Source organism: Salvelinus alpinus, chromosome 3, assembly GCF_045679555.1.
Source record: "Salvelinus alpinus chromosome 3, SLU_Salpinus.1, whole genome shotgun sequence".
Classification (NCBI taxonomy): Eukaryota; Metazoa; Chordata; class Actinopteri; order Salmoniformes; family Salmonidae; genus Salvelinus; species Salvelinus alpinus.
In genome coordinates, this window is record NC_092088.1 from 62,075,584 (window position 1) to 62,096,434 (window position 20,851).

The 20,851-nt window shown below is 41.9% G+C and overlaps 1 protein-coding gene across 2 annotated transcripts in view; it reads left to right on the forward strand.

Annotated features, from left to right (window-relative positions):
* The first annotated feature begins 4,791 nt into the window (after positions 1–4,791).
* pyroxd2 (pyridine nucleotide-disulphide oxidoreductase domain 2) overlaps positions 4,792–20,851 on the forward strand; it is a 30,278-nt gene continuing 14,218 nt past the window's right edge. Inside the window, exons 1-7 of one of the 2 annotated variants that reach the window (XM_071393602.1) lie at positions 4,792–4,991; positions 12,535–12,554; positions 12,683–12,776; positions 12,993–13,066; positions 16,536–16,691; positions 16,941–17,094; positions 17,246–17,307. In XM_071393602.1, the coding sequence (XP_071249703.1) occupies positions 4,874–4,991; positions 12,535–12,554; positions 12,683–12,776; positions 12,993–13,066; positions 16,536–16,691; positions 16,941–17,094; positions 17,246–17,307 (678 nt within the window). In that variant the 5' untranslated portion in view covers positions 4,792–4,873. The remainder of the gene's footprint in view (positions 4,992–12,534; positions 12,555–12,682; positions 12,777–12,992; positions 13,067–16,535; positions 16,692–16,940; positions 17,095–17,245; positions 17,308–20,851) is intronic. The other variant, XM_071393603.1, reaches the window with a different exon arrangement.

The window sequence follows — 20,851 nt, forward strand, 5'->3', positions numbered from 1 at the left end:
ACACAGTCTAAAACAAAAGTGCAACGCCTGACAAATAATCCACGTAACAAATAACAATCACTCACAAATACAACATGGGGAACAGAGGGTTAAATAATAAACAAGTGATTGGTGAGTGAAGCCAGGTGTGAAGACAAAGACAGAACAAATGGAAAATGAAAAGTGGATTGGCGGTGGCTTGAAAGCCGGTGACATCGACCGCCGAACACCGCCCGAACAAGGAGAGGGACCGACTTCGGCGGAAGTCGTGACAAGTGTGATAAATCAAATATCTGTGCATAGGCCTGTTGTAAGGCAGGTCCTCACCAGACATCACCGGCAACAACGTCGCCTATGAGCACAAACCCACCGTTGCTGGACCAGACAGGACTGGCAAAAAGTGCTCTTCACTGACAATTCACATTTTTGTTTCACCAGGGGTGATGGTCGGATTCGCGTTTATCATTGAAGGAATGAGCGTTACACTGAGGCCTGTACTCTGGAGCGGGATCGATTTGGAGGTGGAGGGTCCTTCATGGTTTGGGGCGATGTGTTACAGCATCGTCGAACTGAGCTTGTTGTCATTGCAGGCAATCTCAACTCTGTGCGTTACAGGGAAGACATCCTCCTCCCTCATGTGGTACCCTTCCTGCAGGCTCATCCTGACATGACTCTCCAGCATGACAATGCCACCAGCCATACTGCTCGTTGTGTGCGTGATTTCCTGCATGGCAGGAATGTCAGTGTTCTGCCATGGCCAGCGAAGAGCCCGGATCTCTATCCCATTGAGCACGTCTGGGACCTGATGGATCGGAGGGTTAGGACTAGGGCCATTCCCCCCAGAAATGTCCGGGAACTTGCAGGTGCCTTGGTGAAAGAGTGGGGTAACATCTCACAGCAAGTACTGGCAAATCTGGTGCAGTCCATGAGGAGGACAGGTGCAGTACTTAATGCAGCTGGTGGCCACACCAGATACTGACTGTTACTTTTGATTTTGACTCCCCCTTTGTTCAGGGACACATTATTAAATTTCTGTTAGTCACATGTCTGTGGAACTTGTTCAGTTTATGTCTCAGTTGTTGAATCTTGTTATGTTCATACAAATATTTACACATGTTAGGTTTGCTGAAAATAAATGCAGTTGACAGACATTTCTTTTTTTGCTGAGTTTATTATCGGTGTGATCCTATAGCCTACCTCAAATTTTGAAATATAATTTAAAACAACAATGCATTGGTAGGGCAATTCTGTCATGACTTCCGCCAAAGTTGATCCCTCTCCTTGTTCGGGCGGCGTTCGGCGGTCGAAGTCGCCGACCTTCTTGCCATCGCTGATCCTCTTTTCATTTTCCCTTGGTTTTGTCTTGTCTTGTATCACACCTGGTTCCAATCCCATTCATTACATGTTGTGTATTTAACCCTCTGTTCCCCCTCATTGTCCTTGTCGGTGATTGTTTGTTTGTAAGCTATGTGCAAGATATGTTCTGGTGTGCGACGGGTTTTGTACCCACTTGTATTATTTTGTATATTTTGTTTTTCTGAGTTTTTGAGCACATATTAAACTGCTCCGTTTATACCAAGTTCGATCTCCTGCGCCTGACTTCCCTGCCACCAGCACGCACCCTTACAAATTCAAGCAAAGCTAATATGCGATGATAATGTATTGGGCCTATAGCTTACTGCACAAAACTCATTGCTACAGTTCTGTTTTTAATTGGTTAATGTTGCATAGGCTTACGTTTTTAAGTCATGTTTTTTTTAAAAATCAGAGCGGTAGATCTTGGCTTGCATTTTGACTCAGAAAGTGGTCTTGACTGAGAAAAGGTTGGTGACCACTGTTGTAGTGTTTTCCCTGTTAACACTATCAAGGATTACCATTACTGTGGCAATTGTGATTGAATCAATGCAATATTAGCCACTTTCAATGCAGCATACCGAAACCAAACAACCTATTCAAGAGATTTTGTTGTAGGCAGAACTCATCGGAGTAGGATTCTATTGCATTGACATGCACTACTCAGCCCGTACTCTGCACAGACCGGTGCTGCATAAACAATCAAAGCTGGAGTAGGCCTAGTGTAGCACCCTGTATTATCGACAAATTTAACAGCGTTTAAGAAATATATTACCTTCAACGGTTGTATCTTGTGATCAAGCCATCAATGTTTTGTGATTATTGGGGTCTTAAAAATGTTAGTTAATGGGTTAGCAATTAGCATGTTTGACATTTCAGTGGAGATACTACTACTATCAGCTTTTTGATAAGCGGTTTAGCAAAATAATATGTCGGCATACGGTCCCCAGTTATTGGCCACCTTACTCTTTTGTTCAATTACAAGATATATACGTTTAATTCTGTTTAAAAAAGAGACACCAACCTCGTATCCAAAGTATTTACTAGATAGTTGACTAGTTGGCTAGTCTTTGAGTAAAAAAAAGACTTGCCTGTCAACTTTTCATTGCGTAGCCCCGTGTGCCCTCCTGTAGACTCTTAAAAATGATTTTTCACCAACATCTTCTTCAGTGTTTTAACCAAATAATGTCTCATTATCAGCTAGAATCACAACTTTATTTTAAGAATGTGAAATGTCAGAATAATAGTAGAGAGAATGATTCATTTCAGCTTTTATTTCTTTCATCACATTCACAGAAGGTCAGAAGTTTACATACACTCAATTAGTATTTGGTAGCATTGCCTTTAAATTGTTTAACTCTGGTCAAACGTTTCGGGTAGCCTTCCACAAGCTTCCCACAATAAGTTGGGTGAATTTTGGCCCATTACTTCTGACAGAGCTTGTGTAACTGAGTCAGGTATGTAAAGGCCTCCTTGCTCACACACATTTTTCAGTTCTCCCCACAAAGTTTCTATGGGATTGAGGTCAGGGCTTTGTGATGGCCACTCCAATAACTTGACTTTGTTGTCCTTAAGCCATTTTGCCACAACGTTGGAAGTATGCTTGGGGTCATTGTCCACTTGGAAGACGCATTTGTGACCAAGCTTTAACTTCCTGACTGATGTCTTGAGATGTTGCTTCATTATATATACATAATTTTCCTCCCTTATGATGCTATCTATTTTGTGAAGTGCACCAGTCCCTCCTGCAGCAAAGCACCCCCACAACATGATGCTGCCACCCCCGTGCTTCACGGTTGGGATGGTGTTCTTCGGCTTGCAAGCCTCCCCTTTTCCCTCCAAACATAACGATGGTCATTATGGCCAAACAGTTCTATTTTTGTCTCATCAGACCAGAGGACATTTCTCCAAAAAGTACGATCTTTGTCCCCATGTGCAGTTGCAAACCGTAGTCTGGCATTTTTGTGGCATTTTTAGAGCAGTGGCTTCTTCCTTGCTGAGCGACCTTTCAGGTTATGTCGATATAGGACTCGCTTTACTGTGGATATAGATACTTTTGTACCTGTTTCCTCCAACATCTCCACAAGGTCCTTTGCTGTTGTTCTGGGATTGATTTGCACGTTTCGCACCAAAGTATGTTCATCTCTAGGAGACAGAACGTGTCTCCTTCCTGAGCGGTATGACGGCGCGTGGTCCCATGGTGTTTATACTTGTGTACGATTGTTTGTCCAGATGAACGTGGTCCCTTCAGGCGTTTGGAAATTGCTCCCAGGGATGAACCAGACTTGTGGAGGTCTACAATTGTTTTTCTGAGGTCTTGGCTGATTTCTTAAGATTTTCCCATAATGTCAAGCAAAGAGGCACTGATTTCGAAGGTAGGCCTTTAAATACATCCACAGGTACACCTCCAATTGACTCAAATTATGTCAATTAGCCTATCGAAAGCTTCTAAAGCCATGACATAATTTTCTGGAATTTTCCAAGCTGTTTAAAGGCAAAGTCAATTTAGTGTATGTAAACTTCTGACCTACTGGAATTGTGATAGTGAGTTATAAGTGAAATAATCTGTCTGTAAACAATTGTTGGAAAAATGACTTGTGTCCTGCACAAAGTAGATGTCCTTGCTAAAACTATAGTTTGTTAACAAGAAATTTGTGGAGTGGTTGAAAAACGAGTTTTAATGACTCCAACCTAAGTGTATGTAAACTTCCTACTTCAACTGTAGATGAAAGGAACTTCATCACTCACTGGAGACTTGAAAAGAACCTCACCCAGAGAGCTGTATGTCAGTGTGTGGTTAGACAGCCAAATCCTTAAAATAGACCATAGAAATACCAAGCTAGTTCTGGGACAGTTTAAGTCATACCAAAGATTTTTATGCTCCTTGTTCTATCTGTGGTTGTACTCTACACAAAACTTATTTTAATTTGCTAGGTAAAGTGTAGGCATTCTGTCTTTATAAGAAAATTAATATGATAGCCTATATACAGTAAAAAAAAAAAAATCTTTATCACACAAACACACCCATCTACTACTGGGTTCGAACCTGGTGTCCTGTACCACCAATGAACCATTTTGTATTTTCCTTTTAACTTTGCAATTGAATTGTGACATGAATCATGCATGCTGATTTGAAAATAAAAATGTATCATTTCTGGCACTGATCACCCTCAATAAGATTTCATTGATGTAACAGTGGATAAAGGATTGGTCACACACTATTGTAGGTGAATGTATAAATACAATCCAGTTTAAATACAGTATAGTAATAGAAAATCAACATTAGTATAGTAGAACTATAAGACAATCAGTTCTGTCAGTTCAATTAAATGAAGTTTCCCCTAGACGCTGATCAGTTTATGAGCTTTTTCATAAACGGTTGGGATCTGGATTGGGCAATAATAAACTGATCCTGGATCGGTACCTACGGGAAACTATGCTCAAGTAGGTGGAGCTTGTACGAGTTCAGTTCGGGCTACAGAGTTGCGTGGAGCAACGAAGAAAAACAAGGAATCCAGGAAAAGTTACATCCAAGTTTGTCATGGCTGCGACGGTGTGGACAGGCCGAACTCGGCAGGCAGTGACAACCCTAGGGACGGTGACAAGAGCCAGTCACTCAGCTGTCAAGTCTCACTACGACGCAGTGATCATCGGAGGAGGTAGGGGGACAAGGGGGACTGGCAAATGCTGCACCGGGCTGCATAGTGCAGGTTACGGGCTTTCCGATTCTAGTGCGGCGGTTACTTTTTTTCACGCCGCTTGTGCAATTTTGTTGACACAAAGTTGCAGGAGCGCTAAACTAGTTCAATTTTGCTGATCATTTGTACGTTTTGTTTAACGGCTTTCTTAACGGTTCACAAAACTTAATTTTATGATAATGTAAGATAGGCAGGCTACAGTGACACAACAACACTGTTATAGGCTCATTTGGACTCGTTGGCCTCCCTCTATACATTGTTTTTTAAAATGCTTTGTTAAAACCAACCCAATTTTGGTTATTTTGTAACCCAGCGTTGGGTAAATATTGGACAGAACACACACTGGGTTATTTTGACCCAGCCAGTTGAGTTGCGTGAATAACCCAAAATATTCACTGTACAAAGACTCATACCTCCCTCACTAACTTTAGGCACCAGCTGTCAGAGCGGCTCACAGATCACTGCACCTGTACATAGCCCATCTGTAAATATCTCATCCCCATACTGTTATTTATTTATTTGTTTTGCTCCTTTGCACCCCAGTATCTCAACGTGCACATTCATCTTCTGCACATCTATCACTCCAGTGTTTAATTGCTAAATTGTAATTATTTCGCCACTATGGCCTATTTATTGCCTTACCTCCTTTATCTTACCTCATTTGCACACACTGCATATATACTTTTTCTATTGTTGTTGACTATATGTTTGTTTATTCCATGTGTAACTCTGTGTTGTTGTTTTTGTCGCACTGCTTTGCTTTATCTTGGCCAGGTCGCAGTTGTAAATGAGAACTTGTTCTCAACTAGCCTACCTCGTTAAATAAAGGTGAAATAAAAAATATATATACAAAAAAAAACTTTTTATTAAGTAACTGCTTCCACAGGATTTGTTTTGTTTACTCAACTTTTCATTCCAAGTGTTACCTGAACTAAAACAATTGTTGGCCAAAACTTAGCTCCAACTTAGGAAAATGTAGGCCAAAATTCAGTCAACCTTTTTATTTCAAATGGTCTCATATGTTCATTCAACTAGAAAAGTATTATTTGGTTATCTTACCTAAAAAAGTCTGTGGAAGTAATTACACACACACACACACACACACACACACACACACACACACACACACACACACACACACACACACACACACACACACACACACACACACACACACACACACACACACACACACACACACACCCCTTCAGACTTATTGACTTATTCCACATTTAGTTGTGTTACAGCATGAATTCAAAAATGATTGGATATATTTTTTTTTCTCACACCCATCTACACACCCTGTAATGACAAAGTGAAAACATATTTTTACACATTTTTGCAAACTTATTTAAAATTAAATACAGAAATATCTTATTTACATAAGTGTTCACACTGAGTCAATACTTTGTAGAAGCAAATTTTTCAGCGATTACAGCTGTAAATCTTTCTGGGTAAGTCTCTAAGAGTTTTCCACACCTGGATTGTGCAACATTTCCCCATGATCTTTTTCTAAATTCTTCAAGCTCTATCAAATTGGTTGTTGATCATTTCTAAACAACCATTTTCAGGTCTTGCTATAGATTTTCAAGTAGATTTAAGTCAAAACTAACCTGGTTACTCAGGAACATGCACTGTCTTCTTGGTGAGCAACTCCAAAGTAGATTTAGCTTTGTGTTTTTGGTTATTGTCCTGCTGAAAGGTAAATTAATCTCCCAGTGTCTGGTGGACAGCAGACAATACAAGGTTTTCCTCTAGGACTTTGCCTGTGGTTAGCTCCATTTTTTTATCCTGAAAACTCCCCAGTCCTTAACGATTACAAGCATACCCTTGGGGCGGCAGGTAGCCTAGTGGTTAGAGCATTGGACTAGTAACCGAAAGGTTGCAAGATCGAATCCCCGAGCTGACTAGGTACAAATCTGTCATTCTGCCCCTGAACAAGGCAGTTAACCCACTGTTCCTAGGCCGTCATTGAAAATAAGAATTTGTTCTTAACTGACCTGCCTAGTTAAATAAAGGTAAAAAAAAATAAAAATACCCATAACATGATGCAGCCACCACTATGCTTTAAAATATGGAGAGTGGTAGTCAGTAATGTTTTTTATTTATTTGCCCCAAACATAGCACTCACAGCTGTAATTAAATCAAATCAAATTTGATTTGTCACATGCGCCGAATACAACAGTGAAATGCTTACTTACGAGCCCCTAACCAACAATGCAGTTTAAAAAAAGAAAGAATAAGAGAAAAGTAACAAGTCATTAAAGAGCAGCAGTAAAATAACAATAGCGAGACTATATAAAGTGGGGTACCGATACAGAGTCAATGTGCGGGGCCACCGGTTAGTTGAAGTAGTATGTACATGTAGTTAGAGTTATTAAAGTGACTATGCATAGATGACAAAGGTGATTATATCATTAACATGTATTGACTCAGGGGTGTGACATTTCTGTATTTAAGTTTCAATAAATTTGCAAAAATGTCTAAAAACACGTTTTCACTTTGTCATTATGGGGTATTGTGTGTAGATAAGTGAGAAAAAAATCAATTTTGAATTCAGGCTGTAACACAACAAAGTGTGGAATAAGTCAAGGGGTATGAATGCTTTCTGAAAGCACTGTAAAGTAGAAACAAAAAGTATGATATACTGTATAGTCAAATGTACTACTATGATGATGATTATTATGATTATAATTCTGTTAGGTTCTAAATTCTGGTTCAATAATCTATACGGATACCAAAGAAAGCTCAGGCTAGAATTATTCACCTGACTGGGTTATGCAGCTGCAAGAACACATACAAAGTTACAAGCACATGTATTCATAACCTCCGACTAGGCCCCCCCCCCCTTCCCAGCTAGACCGCCCTTCGGTGTCTAGAATGAACAACCAGTCTTTATTGCTGGGCAGGTGTTCTTACTCCTCCACACCTTTTACAGATTTTCAAATCAGTCAGGAGAGGCCTTGAGTTAGGGAGTACACATTCTTGCAGTCCACTAGATAATTACTCTTCTCGTACACAAAGAGTTTAAACCTAACTTTACTTTAAATCCCTAAGATTATATTAAAACTGTATATTCATATTAAGAGTATATAATGGAATAAAAGAGTAAAGATATATCGTAGCAACTGTTCTATAACACTATCAACTCGAACTCCAGACAAATGGCTCGTATTCAACTCTTATGGAATCATTCTTGCCCTCAGATACAGGCCCCCTTTGTATTTTCCCTTTCCCCAAATACAATGCACATAGATCATTCCATCTGACCCATAACACAATAATTACTACTGCTTGGCTAATTTTACAATTATATTAAAATGGGCTCAGGTCCATCTGATATTGACAAGATCAGAGATGTACTGTATGTTAAGCTTATTGGTCGTGTACACAGATTAGCAGATGCTACAGCAGGTGCAGCGAAATGCTTGTGTTTCTAGTAATATAATATAAATAGAGAGCAATATTAATTAGTGATGCACCGATATGACATTTTTGTCCGATACCGATATCCAATATTTTCCTTGCCAAAAAAACGATACCGATACTTAAAATTTTTGCGGCCTTTTAAGCATTCTAGTACAGATAAATAGTTAATACACACACATGGATGCAGCGGTCTAAGGCACGGCATCTCCGTGCAAGAGGCGTCACTACAGTCCCTGGTTCGATTCCAGGCTGTATCACATCCGGATGTGATTGGGAGTCCCATAGGGCGGTTCACAATTGGCTCAGCGTCGTCTGGGTTTGGCCGGGGTAGAATGTCATTGTAAAGAAGAATTTGTTCTTAACTGACTTCAATTTCAATAGGCGAACAACAAATTGCAACCTAGCTAATACTTACTCACAAGGATTCCTAAATCATTGCTAAGAATAATGAAAATGACTGCAGTTTCTACTGGTCATTGTTTTCAGGCTGGTTGTATTGCTGCTAGCTAGGTACCAAGCTAAAGCTAGCTACCCCAGAAGTTGCGGTCAAACAAATTATGCTTTATTACCAACGCGTTATTGTAAACACATTGTTCGTGGCCGGTGTTTGCAGACTTTATTGTACAGCTTTGACAGTGCTACTGTATATTTTTTTACACGCAAAGACCCAAACGGCGTTCCATAGTATGTATGTTGTGAAGCTAATAGCAGTGATTGCTGTGTAACTCCGGTAGGGCAACATCTGAAAAATAACACACTTGGTAGGGTGTACCGGTGCTCGACCAGTTGGAGAAAGCCAACATCACCCACAACAGAGAGAAGGTTGATTGTCAAGGGAAATTAATTCCATTATCTTGGCTTTAATGGGTTTCAGCCTTTAAGTTGTCGCACTGAAATTTTCTTACTCTTTAAAATGACTGCTCGACTTGATGACTGCTCGATCCACACAGCAGACATTGTGGGCTAGGTTAGTAATGCTGTGTTGCATGTATAGCGCACAATTTTACGTGGCGTCATTACGTCATGTACCTACGTTATATAGGTATGCACGTCAGCTTTGACATCGGTTTTGCACATCGACATTAACTACACATCGGCCGATACCGAGGTTGGCATTTTTAGCTAATATCGGCTGATTCCTATAGATATAGTAATCGCATATTTTTGTAGGCACTAACTCCGCCATGGTCGTTGAACAAAGCCTATGGGAAAATGTATGGAGATTTCATAGGGTTTTTGGATAAACGCCCAAAATAAGGTCTGTGGTAAACAGGCTTAAGAGACCTTATACGTTACGTTTGTTCTATGAGATAATCTTCATCATGTAGCGTTCATCCAGTGGCAGGTTGTGAGCATGTTGAGAAAAGGCAAGTTGTGAGTATGTTGAGAAGTATTTCAGTGTTACAGTTACATTATCCTTATACAGTACATATGTAGGACATTTAATAGTAGAAAAGGGTATTGTAAAGCAGTTGGCTACAGTAAAAACAGAGCACAGTGTTTTATGCCATTTCTGCCACATGCAACATTGTACAACATCCCCTTTTCTACTTGACTTGTCAACTGATACAGTATCGCCTTTCTCTGTGTGATAAGAGACAGGCAATAATACCCGAGAAACCAGTGTTTGGAGGATATACTGGCATGGTGTTGTTAGGCCGAGACGAAGTCCATTCATTATCTGAATTTCATTGATACACCGGCTTCTCCAAACACCGGCTTCTCCAAAAACAGGCTTCTCCAAACACCGGCTTCTCCAAAAACAGGCTTCTCCAAACACAGGCTTCTCTGAATTTATTCATACTATTCCATCCTTCCACAATTAGGGCTGTTGCGGTGACTGTTTTACCGCCACACAGGCGGTCATGAGTCATGAAGGCAGTCAAATACCCATTGGTTCGTTCTAAATGTTCCGTTACCATGCTGGCAATGTTCTTATCCCTTGCTTTCTAGCTAGCCAAATTTGACTAACCGAGTCATGCAAACAGTGCAGCCAAAATACCACCAAGTAGCTGCATTTGTGTATGTTTTTTACAATGATACAGCCATAACAATGAGCTAATGAGGCGCAATTTTGCCTGCCGTGGAACATTTGTACTCTAGCCACTGTTGAGAGGAGCTAGCCAACTACACAGCTAACACAATCACTTAAAACTGAAGCTGGAAAGACAGCAAACTAGCTGAATTTCCTTTCATTTGACCTGTTTTTCTATTGACATTTCTTTGTACACATCCATAAAAATGATGCCGATTCATGATATCGACTGGCTGAGAAAAGTTGCCTCCCTGTCTCTTGTCCCGACTCCCGACACGTTCATTACTATGAGACAGCTGGAGATCGAATTTCAATATTGAAACAATGTTGCAGATGTCAGAGAGACAGAAAGGTTTCTATAAATCTCCTCTGTCGAAAACCAAATGCCAGTCTAAAAGAAATGGGAGATAATGTCTATATGCTTTTTAGAGTGGAGATCAAGTTTATAAATTGCCTGGCTGGGCTGATGAGACAGTGGATTGCGCTTTGAGGTGGAACAGAGAATAGGCATTTCAATGTCATAGCCCAGGTGGTGGTAACTTGTGGAATAACCTAACGTAGCAGGTTTAAAATAAACGCCTGAAACTAGATCCCCTACATAACTGTCCTTGACAAGAAAAAAAAACTGTTGAGATGTTCTCTTCTGCACTGTTCAACCAATCCAGTAAATATGGAGTGTCGCCTTGTTAACGTCCAAAAGCGGAAGTCACAGGCTCTCTTTCCATTTCCCCTGAAAATTGGTTGTTGAGGCATTGGCAGAGACTACTTGTGGACTAGACACCGGCTTGAATGCGGTTTTAACCAACCAATCAGCAACCAGTCTTTCCACTTTGTCCTACTGAAACACACTGGCTGATAGAGAATTATGATGTAGTATTTACAGCCACTCATATACTTCTGTAAGCCACATTAAAGCTTCAAAATCTTATCATATGATAACAACAAAACAGAACAGCTGAACCTGAATGACATTTACTTTCACGGGTGGCCAACAATGACTGAAAGCCACGCCCATACTAAGCCATGCCTTCAGTCTTCTGAGCTGACCCGCTGGTTCATATCTCATTAACCCATTTATTTTTTTAGTATAACAAAGACTGTTTGTGCTTGAACAATTTATTTATTTATATATATATATATATTTAACCTAGCTTTCTTTTAAACAACTAATTCACAGACATCTGTTCAATACTTTTTTTCTGAGCTCAATGTGCTCATTGCACATTTTTTCCAGAGATAAATCAGATCCAGACTGAATTGTGCAGTGTAGTAGGGAGTTGTGGTTTCCAATAGGCCAATGTTCTACATAGTTTAGCCCATAAAACGTGGTAATTAAGTACAATTACCACAAACCATTGTGAATCTACTGTCCGGTCTGTGTTTCTTTTACACCTGCTACGGAAGAGAGAAGAATGCGCGATCGTGAGGTGATATAGAGAGCAGCTGTTGCTTCAAAAGGTATCTCTACCTGAAAGTACAGTATCTAAGTGATTGATAGTTGGTATTCAGTAGTATGCCTTATTTTGAAGAACTACAAAATAGTTTTTTTGTCAGATAGCATAAGCAGCAGCTCTGTAGAGGTGAGATTACTTGGAATGAAATAATAAAGTAATCAAATAAAACAAATGTAATATGCACAACAACTGAAATATCTTATTGAAGTAATGTTACTAAATGATGGTTAATAAGTGATGAGCAGTAATGGGCAGTCACTACCATCATGAGACTTTTATTGTTTTATTCTGTGTTGTTAAACTCCTTCAACCCACATAATGCAAAGTGCATTTAATGTTTAAAAAATGATCGAAACTAAAATTGAAAAACCGTGATTATTTTTTAATAATCGAACCGAAATTGACCTAAAAAACACTAATCGCTCAGCACTAGTGGATGAGAAACAATGGACAGGAGCCAAATTAGATTAATAGTTTCTGCAAATGTGGATACTGTCAATATATTGTTGCTGGATTTACTATAGCAATCAGGGCACTAGTATCTTTATAAACGGATGTTTGACACTCATATCATTTTTCATTGTAGGACACAATGGACTGGTAGCGGTAAGTGGATATTTGCTTAACCAAATATATCCATCTCCATGAATGTGTGACATATCAAACTTAACTTACGTGTGTGTGTCTACATGCATTTTGTTAATAGTTGTGTGGGTGTGTGTGTGTATTCACAGGCAGCCTATCTGCAGAAGGGTGGGCTGAAGACAGCAGTTCTGGAACGCAGACACGTTCTGGGAGGGGCGGCAGTGTCGGAGGAAATCATCCCAGGTGAGGTTCACTCTCTCTGGTGACAGACTCCTGCTACAGAGGGTCCCTCTGGAGGTCATGGTAGTGCAGCAGGGTGTTCAGTAGAGTCAACACAGACGCAAAAAGAGTAGAACATCTGCTCTCACAGAAAAAAATGTGTGTTCTTGTTGTAGAAGCTCAAGTTGTTAACTATGTAGTTAATGTGTTTCCTTTTCATGTCTGTATGTCTGTCTGCAGGTTTCCATTTCTCCCGGTGTTCCTATCTCCTCAGCCTACTCAGACCACACATCTTCAGAGACCTGGAGCTCAAGGTGAAGACCAGCCATCATACTTGATATATCAGTGATCTTCTATGTAACGTCTATGGTGACCCACAGGGTGTGCAGGCTTTTGAAAGAATGAATTGATCATTATGTCTTTGAATATTTGAATCAATCAGGTGTGTTACAGTGCCTATCACAAGTGTTTCATCACATTTTATTGTGTTACAAAGTGGGATTCAATTAATTTAATTGTAATTTTGTGTCAACGATCTACATAAAATACTCGGTAATGTCAGTGGAAGATTAATGAAAAATAAAACAGTAATATATCTTGATTAGATAAGTATTCACCCCCCTGAGTCAATACATGTTAGAAACACATTTGGCAGGGATTACATCTGTGAGTCTTATTAGGTTAGTCTAAGCGCGTTGTACACCTGGATTGTGCAATATTTGCCCATTATTATTTTAAAAATTCTTAAAGTTCTGTCAAGGTGTTTGGGATCATGGCTATACAGCAAGTCTTGTCATAGATGTTCGAGCTGATTTAAGTCAAAACGGTAACTTGGCCACTCGGGAACATTCCCTGTCTTCTTGGTAAACAACTCCAGTAAAGATTTGGCCTTGTTTTTTAGGTTATTGTCCTGCTGAAAGGTCTGATGTAAAGCAGACTGAAGCATGTTTTTCTCAAGGATTTTGCCTGTGCTTAGCTCCATCCCGTTTCTCTTTATCCTAAAAAACTCCCCAGTCTTTGCCGATGTCAAGCATACCCATACCATGATGCAGCCACCACCATGCTATTCTGTGTATTTTTATATATTTTTTCTCTGTCATTTAGGTGATTATTGTGGAGTCACTACAATGTTGTTGATCCATCCCCAGTTTTCTCTCACCATAGGCATTGAACTCTGTAGCTGTTTTTAAATCACCACCATCCCTGAGCAGTTTCCTTCCTGTCCTGCAGTTCAGAAGGCCAACTGTTTCTTTGTGTCTGGGTGGTTTAATACATAATCCACAGCATACTTATTAACTTGACCTTGCTTAAAGAGATATTCAAAGTCTGCTTATTTTTAGTGTTACCCATCTACCAATCACTGCTCTTCTTTATCAGGCTTTCGAAAAGCTCCCTGGCTTTGTAGATGAATCTGTGCTTGAAGTTCAATTGTCACGCCCTGACCATAAAGAGCCTTTTTATTCTCTATGTTGGTTAGGTCGGGGTGTGACTAGGGTGGGTAATCTAGGTTGTTTTATTTCTATGTTGGCCTGGTATGGTTCCCAATCAGAGCCAGCTGTTTATCGTTGTCTGTGACTGGGGATCATATTTAGGCAGCCATTTCCCCACTGTGTTTTGTGGGATCTTGTTTATGTGTAGTTGCCTGTGAGCACTCCATAGCTTCACATGTCGGTTGCTCTTTATAGTTTTTTTTTGTGCGGTTCACTTCTAATAAAATGTCGAACCGATTTCACGCTGCGCTTTGGTCCGAATGTTATTACGACGATCGTGACATCAATACTTGACTGAGGGACCTTACAGATGTAGTACAGTTGAAGTCAGAAGTGTACATACACTTAGGTTGGAGTCATTAACTCATTTTTCAACCACTCCACATATTTCTTGTTAACAAACTATAGTTTTGGCAAATCGGTTAGGACATCTACTTTGTGCATGACACAAGTAATTTTTCCAACAATTGTTTACAGACAAATTATTTTACTTATAATTCACTTTATCACAATTCCAGTGGGTCAGAAGTTTACATACACTAAGTTGACTGTGCCTTTAAACAGCTTGGAAAATTCCAGAAAATGATGTCATGGCTTTAGAAGCTTCTGATAGGCTAATTGACATCAGTTAAATCAATTGGAGGTGTACCAGTGGATATATTTCAAGGCCTACCTTCAAACTCGGTGCCTCTTTGCTTGACATCATGGGAAAATCAAAAGAAATCAATCAAGACCTCAGAAAACCAATTGTAGACTTCCACGAGTCTGGCTCATCCTTGGGAGCTATTTCCAAACGCCTGAAGGGACCACGTTCATCTGTACAAACAATAGTACGCAAGTATAAACACCATGGGACCACGCAGCAGTCATACCACTGAGAAAGGAGACGCGTTTTGTCTCCTAGAGATACTTTGGTGCGAAACGTGCAAATCAATCTCAGAACAACAGCAAATGACCTTGTGAAGATGCTGGAGGAAACGGGTACAAACGTATCTAACGCCACAGTAAAATGAGTCCTATATCGGCCGCTCAGCAAGGAAGAAGCCACTGCTCCAAAACCGCCATAAAAAAGCCAGACTACGGTGTGCAACTGCACATGGGGATAAAGATCGTACTTTTTGGAGAAATGTCCTCTGGTCTGATGAAACAAAAATAGAACTGTTTGGTCATAATGACCATTGTTATGTTTGGAGGAAAAAGGGGGAGACTTGCAAGCCGAAGAACACCATCCCAACCGTGAAGCACTGGGGTGGCAGCATCATGTTGACACTTCACAAAATAGATGGCATTATGAGGAGGAAAACTACGTGGATATATTGAAGCAACATCTCAAGACATCAGTCAGGAAGTTAAAGCTTGGTCGCAAATGGGTCTTCCAAATGGACAATGACCCCAAGCATACTTCCAAAGTTGTGGCAAATGGCTTAAGGACAACAAAGTCAAGGTATTGGAGTGGCCATCACAAAGCCTTGACCTCAATCCCATAGAAGATTTGTGGCAGAACTGAAAAAGCGTGTGCGAGCAAGGAGGCCTAAAAACCTGACTCAGTTACACCAGCTCTGTCAGGAGGAATGGGCCAAAATTCACCCAACTTATTGTGGGAAGCTAGTGGAAGGCTACCTGAAACGTTTGACCCAAGTTAAACATTTTAAAGGCAATGCTGCCAAATACTAACTGAGTGTATGTTAACTTCTGACGCACTGGGAACGTGATGAAAGAAATAAAAGCGGAAATAAATCATTCTCTCTACTATTATTCTGACACTTCACATTCTTAAAATATAGTGGTGATCCTAACTGACCTAAAACAGGGAATTTTTACTCCGATTAAATGTTAGGAATTGTGAAAAACTGAGTTTAAATGTATTTGGCTAAGGTGTATGTAAACTACCGACTTCAACTGTATGTATGGGGGACAAAGGAAGGGGTAGTCATTCAAAAATCATTACAACCCCTATTGTGTCATACAGAGTGAGTCCATGTAACTTATTATGCAATTTTGTTAAAACAGATTTTACTCCTGAACTAATTTAGGCTTGCCTAAACAAAGGGGGTAAATACTTATGCAACAACTATATTTTAGGTATTTAATTTGTAAAAATGTGTAGAATTTTCTTTTCACTTTGACATTATGGAGTATTTTGTGTTGATCAATGACAAAACAAAAGTTCAATTAAATCTATGTAGTTCAATCTGTAGCGCAACAAAACGTGAAATACACCCAAGGGGGGTGAATACTTATGATACCCACTGTGTGTGTGTGTGTGTGTGTGTGTGTGTGTGTGTGTGTTCAGAAACATGGACTGAAGCTGTACATGCGGGACCCCCATGCCTTCACCCCAATGTTGGAGGAGGGGGTAGGCGGTCTCCCCCCTCGGTCTCTACTGCTGGGCTCAGACCTGGCCATGAACCAGAGGGAGATCGGCAAGTTCTCTGAGACAGACGCCAAGGTGGGTAGCAATATAAGATAGACAGCTTACTGTACAGATGCTGTTTATTGTTGATGTTAGCTCACTTAGCTCTCTTAGCTAGTACTCAGTAGGCTACAGTAAAAGGAGGAAATGGAGGGGAGTAGTGATTGTTTTCCCCTCTCCTTGTTATGTAATTAACAGTAACTCTTTCTGTGCCTCTCCCTTTCCCTCTCCCATTCTCCCTCTTTGCCTCTCCCTTTCCCCTCCTACCCCTCTGCCCTACTCTAGGCGTACCCAGAGTTTATAACCCACCTGGATAAGTTAGCGGCGGCCATCCATCCCCTCCTGGACTCGCCCCCAGTAGACATCGCAGGGTTAACCGGCGGGGCCCTGAGGAGGAGGATGGCAGCACTGAGGAGTGCCTTGCCCCTTGTCCAATGTGGTACTAAGTTGTTTTCCTACACGTTTGTAGGGTGAATAAACACAGCTGAAATGTTAAATAACTACTGTATTATTTATAATACAATACATCTGTTTTTTATTTTTCAATATATTACATAATAATATTCACCTGTTCTGTTGTGTGTTTACAGGCCTGAAACTGGGCAAGAACATTCCAGACTTCTATGAGATCGTAACTGCACCAATAATGAAGGTTGATAGACCACCTATATCACTTTGTTTCTTTCACTTATCATCGCTTCCATTTAGACTATGATTAGTAGAATGATGTGAGTTGGCCTACTCACACTCTCCAGTACCACCTTACTTAACAGGCATGGGTCCATTCAGACTGAATTTCTGCTGTGTAACTCCTGTGTTCCCTTTCAGTATATACTATGGGGAGTCAACGACCAATCATATTCACCTGAAGTAAACTGAAATCATGCCCAACGGGCCAATGGATGCAGAGTTTGCCCTCGGAAGCTCCACCTTCCTGGCTATAATACCAGGGGTCGCATTAATTTCCTAATTTCTCAGCTCTTTAGCTGGCCTGAAGGAAGAACGTGTCACGCAATTGACAAACTTTTCAGATGCCGTTCCAGCAGGACAGCTCCTCTCAGACCCTGAAGTATTACGACAGCTCCTCTGGCACTTTATTGGGCCAGCCCTGTGTGATGAAGGTCACCAGCTTGGAGAGAGTGGGGTCGTCTGCTGATGGTAGGCCTGTGAACAACGATATCATCAGGGTAGATGGCCACCGCTGGGATCCCCGAGTAGAAAGACATCAAGATCTTTTGGAAGCAGCTGGGGGCAGAGCTGTATCCAAATGCCATGCGCTTGTAGCGGAAGACCCCTAAGTGGGTGATGAACGCTATGAGGTTGTGGCTGCTTCGGTGTAGCAGCACCTGTAGGTATCCCTGTAGCTGTAGAACAGGGCAGTGAACTCTTCTGCAGGGGGTATTTGTCTGGGATGATGGCCATATTTGCTACTCTAAGGTCCACACAGGTGGAATGATCTCTTTTTTAACACCACCAGGTTTGCGATCCAGGGGGATGCATCAATAGCCTCGATGATGTCTTCCTCTAGCTGGCACCGGAGCTCGGCATCGATGTCTGCATGCAGGGCCAGTGGGACACAGCGTAGAGGTTGTATGATGGGGGTCTCTCCACTTGAGGGTGGGGCGTCTGCGTGTATAGGGTCTGAGCAGAGCGGTCCGTGTCAGTGAGAGCAAGAGGCTGGAGAGGGGAGGCTGGCTTTGCAGCAGAGTTTGCCCTCGGAAGCTCCACCTTCCTGGCTATAATACCAGGGGTCGCATTAATTTCCTAATTTCTCAGCTCTTTAGCTGGCCTGAAGGAAGAACGTGTCACGCAATTGACAAACTTTTCAGATGCCGTTCCAGCAGGACAGCTCCTCTCAGACCCTGAAGTATTACGACAGCTCCTCTGGCACTTTATTGGGCCAGCCCTGTGTGATGAAGGTCACCAGCTTGGAGAGAGTGGGGTCGTCTGCTGATGGTAGGCCTGTGAACAACGATATCATCAGGGTAGATGGCCACCGCTGGGATCCCCGAGTAGAAAGACATCAAGATCTTTTGGAAGCAGCTGGGGGCAGAGCTGTATCCAAATGCCATGCGCTTGTAGCGGAAGACCCCTAAGTGGGTGATGAACGCTATGAGGTTGTGGCTGCTTCGGTGTAGCAGCACCTGTAGGTATCCCTGTAGCTGTAGAACAGGGCAGTGAACTCTTCTGCAGGGGGTATTTGTCTGGGATGATGGCCATATTTGCTACTCTAAGGTCCACACAGGTGGAATGATCTCTTTTTTAACACCACCAGGTTTGCGATCCAGGGGGATGCATCAATAGCCTCGATGATGTCTTCCTCTAGCTGGCACCGGAGCTCGGCATCGATGTCTGCATGCAGGGCCAGTGGGACACAGCGTAGAGGTTGTATGATGGGGGTCTCTCCACTTGAGGGTGGGGCGTCTGCGTGTATAGGGTCTGAGCAGAGCGGTCCGTGTCAGTGAGAGCAAGAGGCTGGAGAGGGGAGGCTGGCTTTGCAGCAGATTCTGCAGTGGACTCCACTTGGAAAGCTAACTGGAGTGCCTTTGCCGGTGACAAATCATCAGGTTCAAGTAACAGTCTTTCACGTACTTTCTTGTTGTTTGTATGCTCGATAAGTTGGTCATGTACCATTTCCTCCTGCAGTGCCCCAAATTTACACAAGCTAGCTAAGCCCCGTAGATTTGCCACACACTGGTGTACAGACTCACCAGGCAGCTGATGGTGCCGTCGGAACAGAAACCAATGGAGAAGGGCACTTTGGGGTGTAGAGAAGTGTCTCTCACACTGTCCCTCTGCTCCTAGGCAGTGTAACAGCAGTTATTTTAGCCTAGCATCACTCACGTCTTGTAAGCCCAGTGCAGTAATGTACGTTTCAAAAGATGGAATCCATTGAGTCCATGGAACCGGGGGCTCACCAGGCAGAGCGAGGAAGGGAGAGGGTGGTGGTAGGGAAAATTCAGCCATCCTAGTAGCCAAATGTTGAGCTTGAAGGTTAGAAACAACCACAGGTGTTAGAGCTAACTGTACTTGTTTAGTCATAACGTCAACTGAACAATACAGAACGTGGGGTGTAACGTAACCCTAGGGTCAACCACTGTAACAATAACATCTCGCATGACTGTTCTACTGTACAGACATAACAATTATCACTTGTGAATGATGGTATTATCACTTGTGAGTGATGCCCAGCTTGTGCAGTAAGGCAAGAAACAGCACATGCCTTTTTTGGGGCGATTTTTTCCCCAAATCATAGTCACACACATCGTGTAGCCTATCCCATAGGCCTATATGTTTTGATAAGGTTTGTATCACAATTAAAGTGGCCAAATAACTCCAAACGTAGCGTATAAGCCTAAGACCCCCTGTAACATGGTTAGAGGTTAGAGAGCACATAGCCTACAGAGCCTAGTGAAATGTGTTCTTATAAACTCAGTCATTGCGCAATCGCGTGTGTAAACAGAGTTTTGACTGGACACTATTTAAAAGAGGATCCTAGCTTTCCCATGCTGTGGTATTTATTTCATTTTCATCATTTAACAGATGCTCTTATCCAGAGAAACTGAGGTTAAGTGTCTTGCTCAAGGGCAAATCAACAGATGTTTCACCTAGTCAGCTGGGGATTTGAACCAGCAACCTTTCAGTTACTGGTCCAATGCTCTTAACCACTAGGCTACCTGCCTAGTCAATTCTTAAGATTAAGCACATTAATCCGCTTTACAACCGGTGTAGCCTAACTGGCATACATTGTCGACGAGTGAGTTTCAAGTCTGTAGAAGATAATTTTCACCATAAAAATGCACCTTTATGGCTTCCTAAGTGGTGCAGCGGTCTAAAGCACTGCTTCGCAGTGCTAGAGGCATCATTACAGACCCGGGTTCGATCCCGGGCTGTGTCATGATCGGGCAGCGCACAATTGGCCCAGCGTCATCCGGGTTAGGGGAGGGTTTGGGCGGGGGTGCTTTACTTGGCTCATCGCGCTCTAGCGACTACTTGTGGTGGGCCGGGAACCTGCAGGCTGATCTCAGTTGTCAGTTGAACAGTGATTCCTCCGACACATTGGTATGGCTGGCCTCCGGGTTAAGCGGGCGGGTGTTAAAGAAGCTCAGTTTGGTGGGTAATGTTTTGGAGGACACATGACTCGACCTTCACCTCCCGAGCCAAATGCGGAGTTGCAGACAAGATCGAAATTGGGG